The sequence below is a fragment of the Leishmania major genome, chromosome 23 (assembly GCF_000002725.2).
Source record: "Leishmania major strain Friedlin complete genome, chromosome 23".
Taxonomy (NCBI): Eukaryota; Euglenozoa; class Kinetoplastea; order Trypanosomatida; family Trypanosomatidae; genus Leishmania; species Leishmania major.
In genome coordinates this window covers 227,501-246,201 of record NC_007264.2, presented here as the reverse complement: position 1 = coordinate 246,201, position 18,701 = coordinate 227,501, and the positions used below count along the sequence as shown (strand labels likewise).

The 18,701-nt window shown below is 60.1% G+C and overlaps 3 protein-coding genes across 3 annotated transcripts; all 3 read left to right on the top strand.

Annotated features, from left to right (window-relative positions):
* Positions 1–2,528: 2,528 nt before the first annotated feature.
* LMJF_23_1660 (metallo-beta-lactamase family protein-like protein) lies at positions 2,529–3,671 on the top strand (the record flags this gene model as incomplete). The annotated part of the gene is made up of 1 exon (XM_001683336.1): positions 2,529–3,671. The coding sequence occupies one exon, from the start codon at positions 2,529–2,531 to the stop codon at positions 3,669–3,671; it is 1,143 nt and encodes a 380-aa protein (XP_001683388.1).
* Positions 3,672–4,240: 569 nt separating this feature from the next.
* LMJF_23_1650 (hypothetical protein) lies at positions 4,241–4,714 on the top strand (the record flags this gene model as incomplete). Its single annotated transcript, XM_001683335.1, has 1 exon — positions 4,241–4,714. The coding sequence occupies one exon, from the start codon at positions 4,241–4,243 to the stop codon at positions 4,712–4,714; it is 474 nt and encodes a 157-aa protein (XP_001683387.1).
* A 3,372-nt stretch (positions 4,715–8,086) lies between these two features.
* Positions 8,087–18,109, top strand: LMJF_23_1640 (hypothetical protein; the record flags this gene model as incomplete). The annotated part of the gene is made up of 1 exon (XM_001683334.1): positions 8,087–18,109. One exon carries the CDS (start codon positions 8,087–8,089, stop codon positions 18,107–18,109), a length of 10,023 nt encoding a protein of 3,340 aa, XP_001683386.1.
* Between the last annotated feature and the right edge of the window lie 592 nt (positions 18,110–18,701).

The window sequence follows — 18,701 nt, the reverse complement described above, 5'->3', positions numbered from 1 at the left end:
CAAAAGGGGAATTATATATATATATATACATGCATATATTGTGCGCCTTGTCTTCCCTTCCTCTCTCTCTCTCCCTCCTTACTTTTATTTTATTTGTTAGTTGTCACGCGTTCCTCTTTCTCTTCCCTTTTTTTCTTTTGATAAGCTTCACTGCGTCACCCTCCTCCTCCTTGTTTTTGTCTTCTCTCTCCACACCCATACGCACACACTCTCTTCCTCCCTTCTCTCCCCCCCTCCTCCTCCTCCTCCCTCTTATCGAAATATCACGCTTCAACGCATTCCTGCTGACTGAACAGCACTGCTGAACTGCTGCGCGGGCGTGTGTTTTTGTGAGGGCCTAGGTGAAGATGCGGGCCATGAGGGCGGAAGAGATGAGATGCTGGGTGCATCTAGGCTGAAGCGTACTCAAGCACAGATTCACATAACAACAATATGGATGGATGCGCAGCAAGTGCAAGGGATCCACAAGCGCGCAAAAGTAGCTTCCATCCGCCATTTCCTCCCCATCCTCAAGAGCTGCCTCCCTTTTGTATGGCACGCTTGCATGCTGATCGTGTGCGATCCGGCGGGGGGGGGGAGAGCTGCTGCACAACGTCCGTTGGAGCGAGTGTGCTGGGTTGCCCATGGAGGGAACTCCCAGCACCTCGTTTCCTTGTTTCTTTTATCGTTATTGCCACTACTTTCCTCTTCTCCCTTTACCTCTTCCTCGTCTTTCTCTCTCTTACCCCACCGTAGACGACAATGCGCTCTCATGCATCACAAAACCGATTGAGCAACCGTATGAGCTCACGCGTTGTCGTTTCGTTTATCGACATCACTAGCCACATCTCCTCCGTCTTAGTTGGTTTTGCTGCCTTATGGGTATTGAAGGGTGTCGCTACCTGTATCGAGGCGCACAGCTGAGTAGCAGCAACATCTGCGCTCCACATCTTTCTACACTTTCACTTTTTTCTCACCCTTTCCATGATATCCTGCGGTGTGTGCGGCGCCGTGCCTCGTCGTCGTCATCTCTCTCTTTGTAGGTTCTTATTTGCCTCTACGCATCCCTCTTCCCTTGTCGCCTCTGCACAGCGGGAAGGTTTGCCTTTGTGCATAATGTGTGTCGGCTCCTATAGGATTGCATCATGCGTGTGCCAGCACGGGGATCTGTCGAATGCCGCACGGACATGTCCGCAGGAAGGCGAAAGAAGGATATGACCGATTCCTAGTACGGAACACCAAGAAGAAGAGCGACACACACACACACACACACACACACACACACACACACGCAAAGAAAAAAGGGAAAAGACGAATGAAAAGCCAAAGAAGCACGAAAAAAAAGTCCCGTCGCCCCTATCATACCCGTGCAAGTGCCATATGCCGTCCTACGTTGCGAATCACGACCGGTCGCGCAACCGCACCACAGCGGAAGAGCACGCCAAGTAGATATATACATATATATATATATATATATACATATATATGCATGCTCGTTGTCGCCGTTAGCCGCTGTTCTCTGCTGTGTCTTTTTTTCGTCTCCGTAATTTAGGGTGTCTGTGTGCGTGTTTGTGTTGACCTCGTGTAGGGCAGAGGAGGAGGGGTGAGGGTCGCAGCTGTTTTTTTTTTTCGGGCGGCTTCCGGCCGCGGCGCACGGGGACATATGTATGTGCGTGTGCAGGGTGATGGCTCTCTTCTCCTCCCCCTTCTGCTTGGAAGGGTGTTGACTCACTTTCGTTACCTTGTCTGTGATCGCAAGTCCGTCCTACCCTGTGACCAGGCCCTGATCGTGTCAGCCACCGGGTGTCACGTGAGATGGATAAGGGAAAGGTGGACCTTGTGCTTTTGGGGAAGCCATCAAGACGGTAAAACAGCGATTCCGTAAGGGCAGAGCACAGAGGTCAGCCTCCCAGCCTACCTGGCGACGTCCGACACATCTCATCACATCGCCTGCGACAGGCTAGGTAAGCGGGGACGGGGACCCCCGCACCTCGATAAATTGCCTCCGTCTCCTTGACGACACGCTCGCGAGGGTAGGAAGCACTCATGTAAAAGATCACAAGAGGAGGAGATGGCATTGGTCAGCGTAGAGAGAGGAAAAAACCGAAACACTCACGATGAAGGGCAAACCAACCAACCATAAAAAACCAAAACAGGCCAACCACGACGGGAATCACTGCTTCTACAGCGTCTACGGCTAGCTCCCTTGCCCCTGAAACTGGTCACCGCCTTCCTTGCTGCCCACTGCGGCCGTGCGGACGGTACCCTTGGTACGGTCGATGTGCTGCTTGTGGCAGGCCTGTGTACGCACGTAAACCATTGTCATCTTTTCCTTTTCTATCGCCTGCTCCATTCGTATCGGCTTCAGCTCTCCCCTCTTTTTTTTTCTTTGCTGTACAGTGCAGCGGCAACGAGGAGACAGGCGAGTGCAACGTGCGTTAGCGGCACAAGGGACGAGAGGCCCCTTGCCACGCCTTGTCGACTCTCTGAAATCTGCTGAACTCAGCTGCAGGGTGCGGTGAGGAGCAGCAGGCGCGCCAGCGGGACATATGCTTGTGCTGTGCCGTCCTCTCCTGCTGCCACACCGAGGCGGAGGGCCACTTCGGCCCACCGACCTGGTGCGGTGCACCTTTCAGCCGAACCTCACCTCCCTCACGAACCAGGTGAACCGCAACGAGCACTTCCTCAAGTTCGGCAACAAGAACATCCCAGTGGGCGTTCCGCGGGTGTCACGGCGCGACGTGAGGTCCATCTCCATCCTGCACGAAACGCCACACCTGCTCGTCGCTGGCCGTAACTACGCTAACGGCTTTGCAGGAAACCAATTTCTGCTAGTGCAGAAGGAGAGGAAGGAATGCATCTTCGTCGACGCGGCGGATGACTGGCCAGATGACTGGGTTTCCTTCATCGCCACCTCCGGCTTACGCCCGACGCACTTCTTTCTCACGCACTGCCACGTTGACTGCATCGTCAACCTCAACGCATTCCTGGCTGTCATGGAGCACCACTTCCACGTGCGGCTGGGGCTCATGTGGTGCCCGGCGGAGCAGTCGTGGGTGGACGTCTTTCCGCGTGCTTGCGAGCGGTACGGTCGCATCGAGGAGATGCGGCAGCCTCTGCCAATGCTGCAAAACAGCCTGTATAGCCATTACACCTACGCACATCAGCTTGGCCAGCGTCAGCGCGTCCTGAACGAGGCAGCTGCTGCAGCGGAGGGCGGAGAGGACGGCGCTGGCACGGTGGCTGGTGGACGCGGTTCTGCATCACCACGTGCACCGCCACGGCAGCTGGTTCGTTCAAGCGACATCCTTCTCTCAAGCGCCACGAACCGCTCCACCTCCTTTTACGAATTTGGCCCTCACTCCGTGCTGCACTACGTCTTTACACCCGGCCACTCACCCGGGCACATGATGTTGGCCCTCCCACGTGAGCGGCTGCTTTTCACTGGTGACGTCCTCTTCTACAATGGCGTTGGCCGCGTTGACCTGCCGTGGGGATCAGGGGAGCGGCTGGCTGAGAGCCTGCTGACGCTGGAGGGATATCCAGACAACACCGTGCTGCTGCCTGGTCACGGCCGTCTCACCACGCTGGGGCGAGAGCGACGAGAGAACCGCGCCCTACGTGCTCTGTACGAGCGCCGCGCCGCTGGAGATCAGCAGGTGTCCGTTGGCTACAACACCGGATATCTGTGAGCGCGTCTTCATCTACAGACACCCTCTTGGTATGCCGGTCCTGCAAGTCCCACTGACGCTCTTGTCTTTGTATCGTTTAGTGGCTTCGTAGAGGCTCAAGAGCGTGTTGCGCTCCGATACAACACGTTCTCAACGCGGGTATTTTTCACATAAACACGCGCATACACCCGAATGGCCGAGGACGGTACACAAAGTGGAATTACTGGAGACGCCCGAGGGGAGCAACCCGTCTGCGCGCATGCCCTCGTCACGCACCAAGGCTACAAACTCTGCCACGCAAGTTCATCCAGACAGGCGCACGCGCCTGGGCAGGCTCCAGGGTTGTTGCCTTCATGTCACTTCTATCCTGGCCGAGTAGTGTGTGCACATCAGGGAGGTTTTGCTCAAAGGCGGACACCCTCTTCTCCACGCCCCCTCTACACTTCCGTCCTCTCATCTTTCTCTCTCTCTCTCTCTCTGCGTGCATCTCGCTCTCCTTCTTTTTCGTATGTGGGACCGCACCTACCGGCACACCGGGATCGGCCTTTTCGGAAGAACCGTAAACAGCACAAAATCTCTTTCGCGCATCGATGCCGTCGTGGGTGTGCCTAGAGTGCGAGTACGGGAACGAAGAGGGAGATACGGCCTGCGCAGCATGCGAGGCGGACCGCCCTACTGCATGTCAGGCCGTCGCCGCGGCGGATGACGATGACGCATACGCGCACATTCACGTTGGTGTAGTCGTGGAGTGCGAAGATGCGCCCAACACGAAACTGAAGCGCCTGAAGGTTAACGTGGGCCAGGGAGAGCCGATACCCGTTGTGACGGCGGCAACCAATGTGAAACAGGGTGACCACGTCGTCGTGGCCTGCGTCGGGGCCGAGGTCAAGGGCGAGACAGTAACCAAAACCACAGTCAAGGGGTTCCCTTCGCAGGGGATGCTGTGCGACGCGGGCATGCTGGGGTGGGTCGGCGGTGGCGCAGGTGCGGCTGTGACGTTGCCGGAGTCCTTTGCTGCGGGTGCGCGTCCGCCGAGCAGCCGCCCGCGCGGTAACGCTGCGTGAACGCGTGGATGAGGGAAGAAAAAAGGTAGCCTCAAGTAACAAATCACAGACTGGTTTCGCGCGCGCAAGGCGCTGGCGCCGCAACTGCGCGTGTTGTGTGGGTGTGGGCATGTCTGATGGTCGAACAACTCCTCCGTGTTTCTGCCCCATCGGCGTGGCCGATGCTGACGTATACACGTTCTTCTAAAAAAAAAAAACAATAAAAACTGCGAAAAGAGGCCCCGGCGTGGTTTGTTCGCGGCACATCCTCTCAACCCCTCCGTCTTTTGTGAGACCCCTCTTCAACACCCCTTCTTTTTTTTCTTGATCGGCAACGCCGAAAGAATTTGCGGATGGGAGAGGGGCGGGGGTATCGTTGTTGCAGCGCATCATTACGGCATCCGCGTCAGGTTTCGCGATGCCATGCATTTGCTGAGCACCTCCACGTTTTTGTTGTTGTCCACTTTCATAGACTCCGTGCACTGACTCTTTACTTTCTCTCTTTCTTTCGTTGTCCCTCTCGCTCGTGCAACGCAGCGCTAACAACAACAAGAACAACAACAACAAAAAAATAGATCTGCTCTTGCCTTGCGCACCGTCTCTCCTCGATGCTACAGCCCTGTAGTCATGCTGCACTTTGTTCTGGTGAGGGGAAAAGGCGGGCGCCGTTGCTGTGCGCGGCCGACTCACCGTATCTGAACTCTTCGTCAGCCACATCACTCGTTGATGCAAAGCTCCTGTTTAGCCACCGACCTCGCCGTTTTTTTCGTTTCTCTCTCTCTCTCTCTCCACATCCGCATGGGCATACTTCACTGAAATTCGGCGATGCGCCATCCAGTGAGAAGAAGGGACGACACAAACTGGAAAAAGGCAAGTAAGAGGACAACGCGCACTTTTCTCCTCTGCAGCGATTTCATATTCAAGGGCTGCCTTTCTTTCGCCTCCCCTGTCTCTCCCTCTCTCCCTCCCTCATTCTTTCTCTCCATGTACGCGTGTGCTCGCCTGCATGTGCAGTGTGTGTCAGTATTTATCGCAGCAACCCAAACTTGCGCCTCGACGCCTCCCTTCTTTTCCTGTACTCTTACTGGACCTCGCTCTCCAGTTCGTTCTCGGAACGATGCCGTTCTATTTTCTGTGCACGCGAGCGCGTGCGTTTACGAACGTACGCAGAACTGTGCAAACCGAGAAAAACGCAACCCCAAAACAAAAACGTTCAGCAAAGAGGGCACGAGGAAGCACCAGCACCAGCACCACCAACAGCAGCGGCGGCGGCAGGAGCATCGTCCATGTAATAATCCTTTAAGCTGTGCTGTCCTATCGCTGAATCGTACCCGGATTTGGCTGCCTGCCTGCTTGCCTGCTCTTTGCCTCGTTCATATTTATCCTTCTTTCTATTTTTCTTCGTGTTTGTGTCGCAGTCATCACAATTCTTAGTCTTTTGTTCGTGGCGCACCAGCATCAGCATTACCACCATCACCACGGCATCCCTCAGAGCTGTTCGACTTTCTCTCTCTCTTTCTCTCTGTCGATCCGTGGGTTTCTGTGTGTACGTTCGCACGGATGGTGTGCCTTGTTTGTGGAGCTTCTCAGCTCCGTGATGACAAGCTCCGACACACTGGAAGCAAGACGCAGCCCTTGACGGACGCAGCGCCCCAGCGTACCCTTCCCTTGCTGATAATTCGTTTTTTTTTCTTTTTGTTTCCTCCTTGTCATGCGCGCGTGTGCAGGTGTCGCGGTCGCTGCTCCTGTTGCCTTGGATGTGCTCACCATGGACCCGCTCAAGGCACGCGCGTTCTCCGCTTCGCTTCTCTGCTCTTGTCTAACATCCTTATCGGTTTCTCTCATTATATTTTTTTGTGTGTTTGTTTGTCGTGCTTTCAGGAAGGCTATCTGTTTTCTTCTCATTCTTTTGTTTCTCCTGTGCTTTTCCGTCGTCTCCTGCTGACCGCGCTGCGAGGAGGCCCGGCTGCCCCTCCTTATGCCCTGCCCATGCCGAGCCACCTCTGGTCGTGACACAGTCAAGCGCCTACGACATAGCGAGGTCAGAGCAATGTATCGCTGCCGATGCCGGCGGTGAGGTTCTGGATGGCGTTGCGCCTGAGCGACCTGCCGCAGCGAGCACGCCTGTGCCATACATACGGTTAGGCGAAGTGTAGACGTGACTCGAACGCATGCCCCCCCCCCTGGCCCTCGCTGCCGTTGCTGGTGTGGTGGCGAGCCGGAGTGTCACTGCGAGGGGGGCGTGCGAGGTGGCGACCTGCATGATGGCAGCTGCTGCGAAGCGATCTGCGAGGCGGGTGGGCAAGGTTGGAGGTAGGGGCCGTGCTCGGATGGCCGAGTCGGCGCATCGCTGTAACGCACGCGTGTGTCTAGCGCTGCTTCGCACATACCTGATGGTGAGCCTTCGACCTGCTGGAGTGCAGTGCAGTTTCGCTCGTGTTGTATGAACGACAATGAGCTCCAATCGACAAAGTTTCCTGGGCATCTTACAAGCGCAGTATCATCATTGCTGTACACACTCCTCCTTCCACGCCTCCCTCCCTTCCTCTCTCTCTCTCTTTCTTTTCTGCTCGCTTCTGGGCTGCCTCAGCTGTTCATCAGACAACGCATCTCCTTACATTCTCGTGCACCCCTCAAGAACGACAGTCACGCCGTCACACACGAAGCGGGGACTCACAACGGCTTCGAGCTTCTAACCCCCTCCCCGTTTTTTTGTATGTATACTCGCTTGTGCGCCCCCTTGCCTCGTCACTCACTCTTCCTCTCTCCCTCTCGCGTGGTCGACACTGTATTCTTTTTCTGCTGCTGGTTCAGGCGTCGACTCCACCTTGTGCGAGTCGGTGTGGGTGTGGCCTGCATCTGCTGCACTGTCCTCTGCAATCGCGTATGCCTGTGTGCTCTCCGTGCGATGAGACTGGCGTTTTTTTTTGTTATTGTTGCCGTTCTTTGAATGGGCGCTTGCTTTTTGTTTTGTGCCTCTGTTGCTTCGTTCCTTGCTGTGCTCGTGGGTATCGCTGCCACCTTACCCGGGCACACGCACTGCCGTCCTCGCTGCTAGTTGGGAGGTGGCGAGGGACCGACTAGCACGCCAAGCACTTCTCTTGTGTCGTCTTCCTCTGTGTAGGTCCGCTTGATACATTCGCGGCCACGCGCGGCGACCGCCGTTGTGAAGCAAGAACAAGGGGCAACGGACTCGGACGAGAAAGATAGCGCGACAGTGCCAGGGGATCCACGCCGCGTGCCAAGCAGCACCCACCGCTGCGGAGAAAGAAACAAAAACGTCTCGAAACACGCAAGGGGAAAACGAGCAGGTGCACAATCGGTCATCACTCGCTTGGATCCACGTCTACAGACACTGCCCATCCCTTCACGAGGCTACCGCAACCGGCACCGATGAATGACACGTCGTTTTTGTCTGGTTTGTCCAGCATCGGCGAGGCCATTGGCGAGACAGCCTATGGCCGATGTATCTCTCTCTTCGTCATCAGCTGCGAGCCCTCGCTCGATGAGCTAGCGGTGCGCCTCGGCGGGCCTGGGTGCCCGTGGGAAACGGTTCAGCTGCCTATGCGGCAGCCGGTTGTCTTGCGCCGCCACCCAGACGCCCGCGTAGCGCGTCGCGCGACCGAGCTCGCGTTCGCCACGAAGTCGTATGTCGAGAGCCTCACATCGGACGTGGACGACCTGCATCCGGCCAGGGGCATGGCGGCCATGGACATTCTCACCAGCACTGCCATTAGCGCCGCCGCCTCGACGCTGAAGACATCTGTTGGGCCCGCTGCGGCAGTTGGTGGCCCGATGATGGAGCTGACCGCTGCTACAGACACGCTGAATGCTACGCCCGATGCGGAGGGCAGCCACGGCGCCTCACAACCGTTGCTGCACGTCTGCTTCCATTGGGCGATTGGAGACGTGCTGCCCGCGTTCAACCCGCCGGCGGCAGACGCGGCAAAGTCTGGAGAAGGCGAGGACGCAGAGGGCGAGGAAAAGGCGCATGGCAGGGACGATGGAAAGAGTGGAAGCGATGATGCTCGCAAAGGCGGCGAGGCGGTGCACTACAGCAGCAACGGTGTGGGGACAAACAGCGAGGCGCCTGCGGCTACGGCACCAGCGGCCGAGACGGCAGCTGCCACCGCGCCCGAAGAGGTCATGACGGAGGCTCAGGGTAGCCACAGCGAAGAGGCTGCGACCGGAGTCGCAGAGCGGTTCAACACACCTCTCTGTGTGAACTTCCTCTCTACTTATGGCGATACGTTGGTTTCAGAAGTGACGCGGACAGTAGATGACGACAACGGCGGCGACGTACTCACGCCACAGAAGGATGGGTACTCTGCAGCCATCTCCAGCGCACCCTCGTCGCCCCCTCGCAGCAAAACGCCGCGTCGCCAACGCCCCCAAAACTATCGATCTAGTATCATTCACATGGAGATGGCGCCAGTTATGGCGTCACCGTCACAGGAAGCAGGCGAGCGCGGTTCGACGACGGAGAGCCTCGTGAAGATGAACGAGAATAACAACGAGGACGAGGACAACGTGGCGCCAGTGATGATGCACTTTCCTCCGCCACCGCCGGCGACAGGGCCGGCTCGGCCTCCAGTTGGCCCTTCAGCACCACAGGAGGTGGCACTGGACACCAACATTATGACGCCTGTTCGACTCGGCAACGAAGCCGAACGCTCATGCAACACCGCACTCACACCACTGTCCTTTAATCACGCGACGGAGGCCACGCTGGCCCACCAACGGCGGGCGGCGCCGGCGTCCGAAGAGCAACACAACACCGCAGCAGTCGTAAAGGCGCCTGCACCGCCACAGCCGACGGCAAACAACCTGTTCGAGGGGGCCGATGGCGCCGCTCTTATCGTGATGGTGGGGGTTGTAGCCATCTATAGCACCAACGGCACAGCAGACCCGCACCGCGTCGTCTCCGTTGAGGTCTCGGCCACAACAGTTGACAAAGAGGAGGCAATGCACCACCCTGACTCGCACACATCCGCTCTCTCGTTCTGCACCACGCCGGCCTTGCGAGGCCTCGCGGCGGTGGTACCACAAGTGAGCAGTCCCGTGCTGCTGCTATCCCGGCATCCGAATGATGCGAGTCGTGCCGCTGGCGAGGACGACAGAGGCGTTGCCAATGCCGGCCCTGCTGTACCGCCTGCTCTGCACGCAACCTGCATCCTCACAGAGAACCTGGCATCCATGGAAGGGGGCACTGCGGGTAGCTGCACATCAACGACGCTGTGGACGAGCGTGGCCGACGTAGCACCGGGGCGCGGATCGCTGTCGCTGTCGGCGTCCTCTCCGGCACCCGCGCCACAGATGAGCCACGAGGTGCGCTTCACGGGTGCCAACGGCGATGTGGTTCTCACGCTGTGGACGTATATGACCGTGAGCGCGTATCGGGACGCGGTGCTGAACCTGCGCTCGCGTGTCACGGAGAAGAGCGCGCAGCCCGTTCTGCAGATGCTACTCATTGATGAGTCGCCGTCGCCGACGACAAAAACAAAAGCGTCGAGCTGCCGAAACCCATCAACGGCCACCGTGTGGGTTAGCTCGCCGTCATCATCCGACTCGGCACGCGCCGACGGCATTGCGCACCGCGTCGTCACTGTGAGCCCGGCTTACGACATCGTGCAGCAGCCGGTCAACGTACCAGTGCGCGACCCGCTCGTCTACGTGGCGGTGCAGCCTTCCACATCTGCATCTGCCGCATCGTATGCGCAGCCGATTTTTTTGCACATGTTCTCCGACGTGTGGACGCACTTGGCTGCACCCTCGCGCGCTGGCGGCACCCGCGCCGCCTCTTCCACCTCTGCTACGGCGGTCTTGTACTACCGCTTGGTCGATGCCTCGACGGCCGCCGCCGCTGGGGAGTCGTTGTCGTTACCCGCGCCGCTTCGCGAAGGGCCCAGAGCGTCCAGCAAGAGCAACGAGGATGCCGAACTGCGCGAGGTTACCATCATAGTCAACCCTCCAGCGACGTTTTTTTCAGCGTTGCCACCATCGACTGGCAGCCATATAAACACCGACGTATCAACAGCCGCCGGCCAGTCCGACGCGGCTTTCCGACCAGCCTCAGCGTGGAATCTGGCTCTCTGCCACGCTGTGACGCACGCCGTTCTCGCAGAAGCCTCCCCGAAAACAGGTGTTCTCGTCTACCACGGCTTTCTTCCCGTACTGAGTGACAGACGCAGAGCATCTGGGAAGTGTGGCGCTCTGGGCGCAGCGGGCACCGCCAACGCCGACACCCCTCCTGTGGGCGAGGAGGCCCTCCTTCCATATGAGGTGCTGCTGGTTCCCGCCGCCGGCTTGCCGAAGATGGGCGATGGCGCGAGTCCTCCGCCGAAGCCGGCAGCGGGAGCTATGCGGCCCATAACCACCACATCCCTCGCACGCGCCGCCCCAACAAACCGTGGCAGCAGTCTTGCTTCGCAGGGAGTCGCAAAGGCAACGAGTCCCAACGCGTGGTCGGGGGCCATGTGGTTCTCTTCCTCCGCGCTGTACTCTGCCCCATCCACCGGCACACACTGGAAGACGTCCATCTGTGTATCGTCGACATCGACCCCTCTGCCGGCGACGACATCAGTGCTACGCTCACCCTCTGCGGCCCTAGGCGCCCAGCTCGAGGTAACGTGCGCCGTTCGCTCCCACACACTCGACGCCGACTCGGCCGTGTTTTGCCTACGCTCGCTGCGCCTGGTACCGTCTTCGGTGGCCGGCGGAGCGCAGGCGCCACCGGCGGGCGCTTCGCCGTTGCCTCCGTCGCAGGTGCAGCTGTGGTTCACTACGAGCGGCGGCAGCGCAGAAGAGGTACGCACTGCCTGGGGTGCGGCGGGTGCGCCCTCGGCGAAGGAGCTGCAACACGCGTGGGCGCCAGCGGTGCCTGCGTCTAGCAGCTGCTGCACACCCGCCCTGTGCGTTGATGCGGACGGTCAGTTGGCGTCTACTGGCCCGCCAGTTCTGCTTTCAACGACCAACGCACGTGCCCGCTTGTGCGTGGCGCTAATTACTGCAGCGGAGACGACGGCAGTGTCAAACGGCACGGCCGATGCGCGAGCACTGCGACACTGTGTTGCGACGGTGCGCAAGAGTGTGCTTCATCGCTACAAGGCTCACGCATCGTCGAGGGGTGAGCAGGGTAGCAATGAAGCCGATAATCAGCGACAAGCGCAGCCGCAGCTGACGGCGGAGCAGATGGCGGAGGTCTTTGTGCAGTGCGTCAACGCCGTCGCTATGGGCGTCGACAACTACGCGGAAGTGGATCTGAGCCCTTCCCTGGTGGCCGCGAGCGAGCAACCCGGGAGGACGCGGCACCGACTTCTCGTCAGCTTTGTCAGCGGTGCTCTCCGCATGAGTCATCATGTGGTACTTGAGCTTCAGGGCCAGTGGATCAAGGTGCCGCGCCGGGTGACGGTGGTGTCAGAGAACTACACACCATCACCACGGCTGTGGGCCTTACGGCGCAGCTGCATTGTACGGCACCCAGACCCGCTACATCGAGCCGTATGCAGCCGTGTGGGCGTTTCGGGGGGAGTTCGACGGGCGCAGAAGGTGCTGGAGGCGTACATGGGCTACGATGTGGCAGTGCAAAGCGTGCCGCTCGACTACACGGATCCGTCCGAGCACGCCGTGCAGACGCTGCTGCCAGGGCTGTTGTACGACAAGCTCGTTGTGCAGGTGAAGCAGCAGGAGGCGCGGCTGCAGCCGTACTGCGAGGTCATTCGCATTGTATCCTCTGGAATGCTGGCCACGTCGCTACGACGAGGGGACTGCGCTGCAGCAGCGTTAGAAAAGACTGCCAAAGACCATGACGACATGGCGTTTGAGGACACCAAGGAGCTGCTGGAGCACATCTTCGGCCCGGCCGGGCTTGCCCACGCTGCCTACGTATCTGGGGCGTCGCGCAAGGTGGCCATCGTGCATTTTTTCTTCGGTGACGCCTACACAACTCGAACCGTGCTGAATGTGTCGTGCACGGTGTCTGCCGATGCCATGGGTGCAGTCCCAACCGTCCCAACGCAGCCGTGCGGCAACGGCCACAGCCCTCTTCCACCCTCTCCAGGCGGATCTGTGCCATCAATACAGAAAGCCACGTCTTGCAGCACCGCGTTGTCGTCATCTTCCTTGCAGGTGCTGTGCGACAGCCTGATCCGCACCTCGACACTCTGCAGCTTTCTTCCAGCGAGCTCCTTGGCGCACCGGTTCCCTGGTGAGAGCCATCATCGCTATCCGTCAGAGCTCACATGGTACCACGGTAGTCTCAACATCACGAGCGAGGAGGAACAGCGGCGGCGCGAGGAAGGTGAGGCGGCATGGAGGCGCGGACTGACAGAGCAGCGGCTTGGCGTGCATATAAAGCCGGGCCCACTTGTCGTGTCCGCCGTCACGCAGCACCTGTGCGACTGTCTGCCGCTGTTGGTGGAGCCGTCGCTGACACGGTGTGCAGACGGGCAGCACTACATCGTCTTTGGCGGCCTCTCGGCGACCACAAGCAGTGCCTCGTCCAGTGTGTACGTGTTCGACGACATCGCGCAGACGTGGAAGCCGCTGCGCGTGCAGCTCAGCAGTCGGGGCATGGCCTCCTCTTCCACCCCCGTGGCGGTACCGCCGCCTCGCTACGGCCACACAGCCGTCTACCGCCCCGCTGATGCAGCCGTCTACATCTTTGGTGGCCGTGACCGCCGCGGCAATGCTGCGGCAGAGCCGATGAGTGACGCCCAGGCCAGGGACGACGCTGGTGGTGGTGCTGCTGCGTTGGTGTATAGCGATGTGTGGAGGTTGTCGTGGGACGCGAACGCGGGCACGGTGGCGGCGACAGAGCTGCACTGCACCTGGTCCGGCAAACCTTCCGGTGGCACTCGGAGTAGCGAGAGTTGCATCTCCTCGATGCTGACCGGTGACTTGGAGGGTGGACTTGCTCGCTGGCGCCATGCGGCGGTGCTGCACAACGACTACATCGTGGTGATCGGCGGCCAGTCCAGCAGCGGCGTCTGCTGCTCGTGTGCGGAGGTGCTGTATCTCGACATTGGCACGCAAGAATGGGCTGCACGCCGCAGTTTCGGCACGGAGGTGCCGTGCCCGCGGTACGGGCTTGCCGCAACCCTCGTGAGCGGAGGGTCCACTCTCTACATCTTTGGCGGGTGGGGGCACGAGCAGAGCAAGTCGGGAAAGCTGCACAGCGCGGCACACTCCGGCAGCGCCTTGAGCAGCGACGCGAACGGTGTCGCGGCACGTCAAGATGAGGAGCAAAGTGCGGTGGCCTTGTCGGACTTTTTCAAGCTCGACCTCATCACGCGCATGTGGAGCCGCGTGGAGCCGAACGGCACCGTGCGACCGCCAGCGCTGGAGCTTGCCGACATGACCTCGTGCATCATCGATGACTGTCCCGTGATACTGCTTGTTGGCGGCCGCACCAGCAGTGCCGTGGTGACGACGCCGACAGCAGAACAGGCAGCCGCTTCGCCGCTGATGGTGTTTCTATTCTCCACGGCGACACTCTTTTGGCGCATCGTGCGCATGGACTGCACCCCGGTTGCGACACGCTTTGGGCTGCGAGCGGTGGCGTCGGCTTCCTCGGCCAAGGCACCAGGGCCGAGGAACAACATGAAGAATGTGCAGCGGGCGCATTCGTCGTGCGTGCGCCGTTCACTTCCGTTGCGCGGGCCGCGTATTGGCAGTATTCTCATCGTCGGCGGGCTGCCGCTCGAGGAGGCGGAAATCACGCAAACAGCGCCGGCCATCTCGATGCTTCTTTCCGCCGGTAACGGAAGCACTGCCACCAGTCGCTGTGCCGCCAGCGCGTCCCGTGGGATGGGGGGGTCTGTGCCATCGAAGCAAGGGTTTCTCACGCCAGGGCCGCCGCCAGTGCCCCGCAGTACTGCGATGGGCCGACCAATGACCGGCCCGGCACGAACGGCATCACGCGGGCAGCACCCGTCGCCGCCGGGTCACCGTAGGGTGCCAGCCATCGCATCCGTGTGGCTGCAGACACCCCAGAGCATGCGTGCAAGCGGCGACGGGAGGTACGAGCATTCTAGGGCGGCGGGGGTACTTGCGCTGCGGACGACTTCGGCCGTTGCCATCCGCCAGTTGACGGAGCGACTTCACGGTCCTGCCTCAGTGTTGGGGCAAGCCACCACCGCGGCAACGCCCGCGGGCCCTCATCACCCGTCATGCTACAGCACACTGACGCCCTCGCAGCAGCGCCGACTTGTTCGGCGCCTGTACACGCAAAGCATCGAAATTCGCGCTGTTCATCGCCAGCAGCTGCAGAACGAGGTGAACCAGGAGCGCGCCACGCCTGCCTTCCGCACTAGCAGGAGCCGCAGATATTCCCCTGGCGCTGGTCGTAGCTCGATGCCTGCCGGGGAGTCCGCAGCGCCGCTGCACCGTCCGCCCTGTGGCGCAGCCGCGACAGTGGACGAGGGGTTGTCGCCTTCAGCAACCCGGGACACGATTGTAGCCAACGGCAGCGGCGGCGCTCTCATTCACGGCGGCCCAATCGAAGACGTTTCACTGGCTGGCCACGACTTGCAGGACGCATTCCTTGTGCGTGGCAGCAGGAGCAGTAGTCTGGCAACGTCCAGCAGCAGCAACAGTCGCATGTCTAGCAGCGGTGAATCAGGGCAGGACGCTGAGGTTGTGGGGCCGCAGCCGGTGGACGCCTCTTCCACGGCTCTGTCGGGCGAGGGTGGCGACTCAGACAGCAAGTATGCAAAGCACGTCGAGAAGGTTGAGGCGGGCGCTGAGGTGTCTGAATCCGCGTCAGCTGCTCCCGAGCCGGACGACACGATGGCGGGAGTTGCTACGACGCCGCATTGCAACGCCCCAAAAACCTCCTCAGAAGCCGAGGGGTCGGAAGTGACAGAGAAAGAGTCCGAAAAGAGCGAGTCTTGCAAGGAAAACGAGGACCACTTCGAGGGCGCGTCTTCAGATGGCTCTTCGGCGGTGCAACAGTGGCGAAATGCCGTGGCGCCGACCGCGGCGAACCCAGTGCCGATCTCGGTCCCGGTGCATGTTCTGGCGGCTGACATGGAGAGCGAGGAGGTGAAGGTGGGCGACGAGAAGGATGACGCTTCCGTTGCCACGTCAGGCCCGCCGCAGGGGGATGAGGTGGCCCCAGCGGTAGAAGTGGAGGAAGAGGAACTGCACAAGGTCGAGCAGCAAGCGCCTCACGAGCCTGCTACGCCACCGCCAGCGTCACAGTCGTCGTCGTCGAAGTCTCTTTCACTCCCGCCAGCGCTGCTGGCGACGAGCGAGAACGCGGTCGCTGGTGATGGGGCCGCCGCCTCGGCACTGCACCTACCTGATGACAGCAGCGCTGTCGCATCGCCACCTCCCTCCATCCACAGCATCCCTGGTGTCGATCACGACGACAAGATCGACCAAGATGGTGCCAGCGACGACCCCGAGGAGGATGCCGTTACCCCGTCGACGCCGCCGCCGCTTGAGGTGCGGAGCGAAGAAAATGAGGCGCCGCCGAAGGAGAAGAACGACGGCTACGCTGATGCCGACGACGACTGGGAAAGCATGTCAAACGCCGACGAAAACGACAGCCACGCGGGCGGGGTCAAGTCGACAAGCAGCGCGGAAAGTCGCTTTTCCATTGGCGAGGCGGCGGAGGAGTTGATGGAGGATTTGACTCCGCCGCCCACCCCGCGCGAGCACGCCACACCACCCTCGTCGTCGTCAGTTCTTTCGTTGCCACCATTAAAGGAGGCACGCGCCGTGCCGGAAGTCACCGCTGTGCGGGCAGAGGAGTTGTCGGAAGCAGCGACGGCCTCGCCGGACTCCTCGTCTGTTGAAAATGTGGCAGAGAAGCCTCTTGATGTCGTTGCTGAAGAAGCTCGTTTTTCCAGCCAAGCAGGGGAGGGCAATGACGTGTTCTCTTCTTTCGCCTCGTCGTTGGCAGATGCTCCCGCAGCTGCTGCACCAGCTGTGGAGGCGCCGGCAGCACCCGTCTCCCCACTGCAGAGCACCAGTGCTGGTGATGAGGACGACAGTAATGAGGCGGCGCCATCGATGCCAGCGGTGGGGACGTCGCATCTGGCAGCAGCGGAGGAGGACGATAAGGAGGAAGCTGTGCTTGAAGAACCGCAGCAGGACGCCGATGCGCTAGTGGAGCAGCTGCCCGCAGTACCGCCTACCCCTTCGAGCACGTCTTTTGCTGCGCTAGATTCGGCCGCCGCGCCGCCTGTGCCTACCTCCTTCTCCGACAACCGACAGGATTCAAGTCAATGGGCGGATACTGAAGGCCCCCACGCCACTGCAACGCCTCCGCAGGAGGCGATAGAACCCGCCTTGGCAGCTCATGCAGACATCGGCGATGAGGATGCCAGTAGTAAGGCAGAGTCGCCTATCGATGAAAGTGAGGCTGCCACGCCTCTTCCAGTAGCGGAGCAGCCAGAAGAGGAGGCCCACTCATCCAACGAGAGCGTCAACGAGGCTGCCCTCGCCGCCAATGCCGCACTGGCCACTGACTGGCAAACAACGTTGTTGTCTGACTCTTTTGCTGTTCTCTCAGAAACGCCGGAGGCACCGGCAGCGGTTCCCGATTCGCATGCCTCTTCAGTTGACGCTGAATACGTGTGCGACGCTGGCGCGGCTGCCGCCTCTCCTCCCACGCATGATGAGGAGGTGGAAGAGAGCCAGGATGCCGAGAGGCTGCACGGCGACAGCGACTTTGGCGGGGAGCCGGGTGTGCAGGACGATGTTGAGGAAAGTGGCGTAGCGGTGGCAATGCGACCGTCAGCAGCAGATGTTGACGAGAAGACGCTCGAGGGGTCTTCTGCCACACTGATGCAGTCGCGACATGAGCAGGAGTCTATGGAAGAGGAACAGCGTGGTTCTCCGGCCGCCGCGTCAGCTGCTGAGTCATCTGTGCACAACGAGGGCGACTCCGGGCTGCGCACGCCAGGTGCCTCGCCGGTGGAGGAGAGCGGGTGCTGCGGCCGGGAGGATCTGGACGAAGGCCCAGCCCCGGCCGCGGCGTTGTCTGAGGTGGAGGACACCGCAGATGCAGAGCAGGTGGCGAGCGTGTCCATGAGCCCGATGTACGAGGAGGCTTCAGACAACTGGAGCGAGCTGTCGTCTGTGGAGGAGGAGGCGCCGGCGCAGGAGAGCCGATTTGCGCCAGTATCGGCGGAGTCTTCCACGGACAAAACGGATGACGCCGTGGAGCTGTCTACTCCCGCCGCCGCCGTGTCGACGTACTCGAATGAGGAGACGCCGGCAACGCAAGTCAACGCGTCTCCGGCAACGCAGGCCGCGATGGAGGACGCCTACGAGGAGTTTGACACGCAGACGTCAAGTGAAGAGGAGGTGAAGGAGACGGCTATGGACCTGAACGACGGTCGCGATCTGCTCGACCGTCGTCGCGGTGTGGAAGCGGCAATACACGATGATGATTTTGACTTTTAGTGTCGAGCAATGTATTCGATTCTTTGTTTTTGAGTGTGGGTGATCCTGTACCTTATAGAGAGCGATTGGGGGAGGGCCAATCATGGCCCTCGATGGACGGGGATGAATCACCTGTGTGCCTCGTGTGTGTACGTGTGTGTGTGTGTGTGTGTTACGACGACAATACCGTCGTCGCCCGTGCTCGTTGATGCACTGACAAGCCGGCGCGTATGCTTTGTTGTTGCTGCTGTTCTTCGCTGATGTTGCTCATTTTTTCTACCCACATCGGTCGGCCACCTGGTGGTGGGGTCGATATGTATCCATCGGTGGTGTGTGGGTGGCTCTGTTGGTGTTCCCATCTCTCACTCCTCAGCCAATGTAGAGGGGTCGAACACAAAGGAGTCAGACACACACACACACACATGCACGCACCAAAGTCGAAAACGGGGAATTTCCTGGAGAAGAGTGCCTCTGTTTGTTCACTAGTGTAGTGACAACCACACGCCGATGCGCCTGCGCGATTGGGACCCCCCTCCCCCCACGCACACGCACACGCGCGTCTTTGGGGTAGGCTCCCCTTTCTCTGTGAATGCTTGAGCCAGATGGTGGTCCA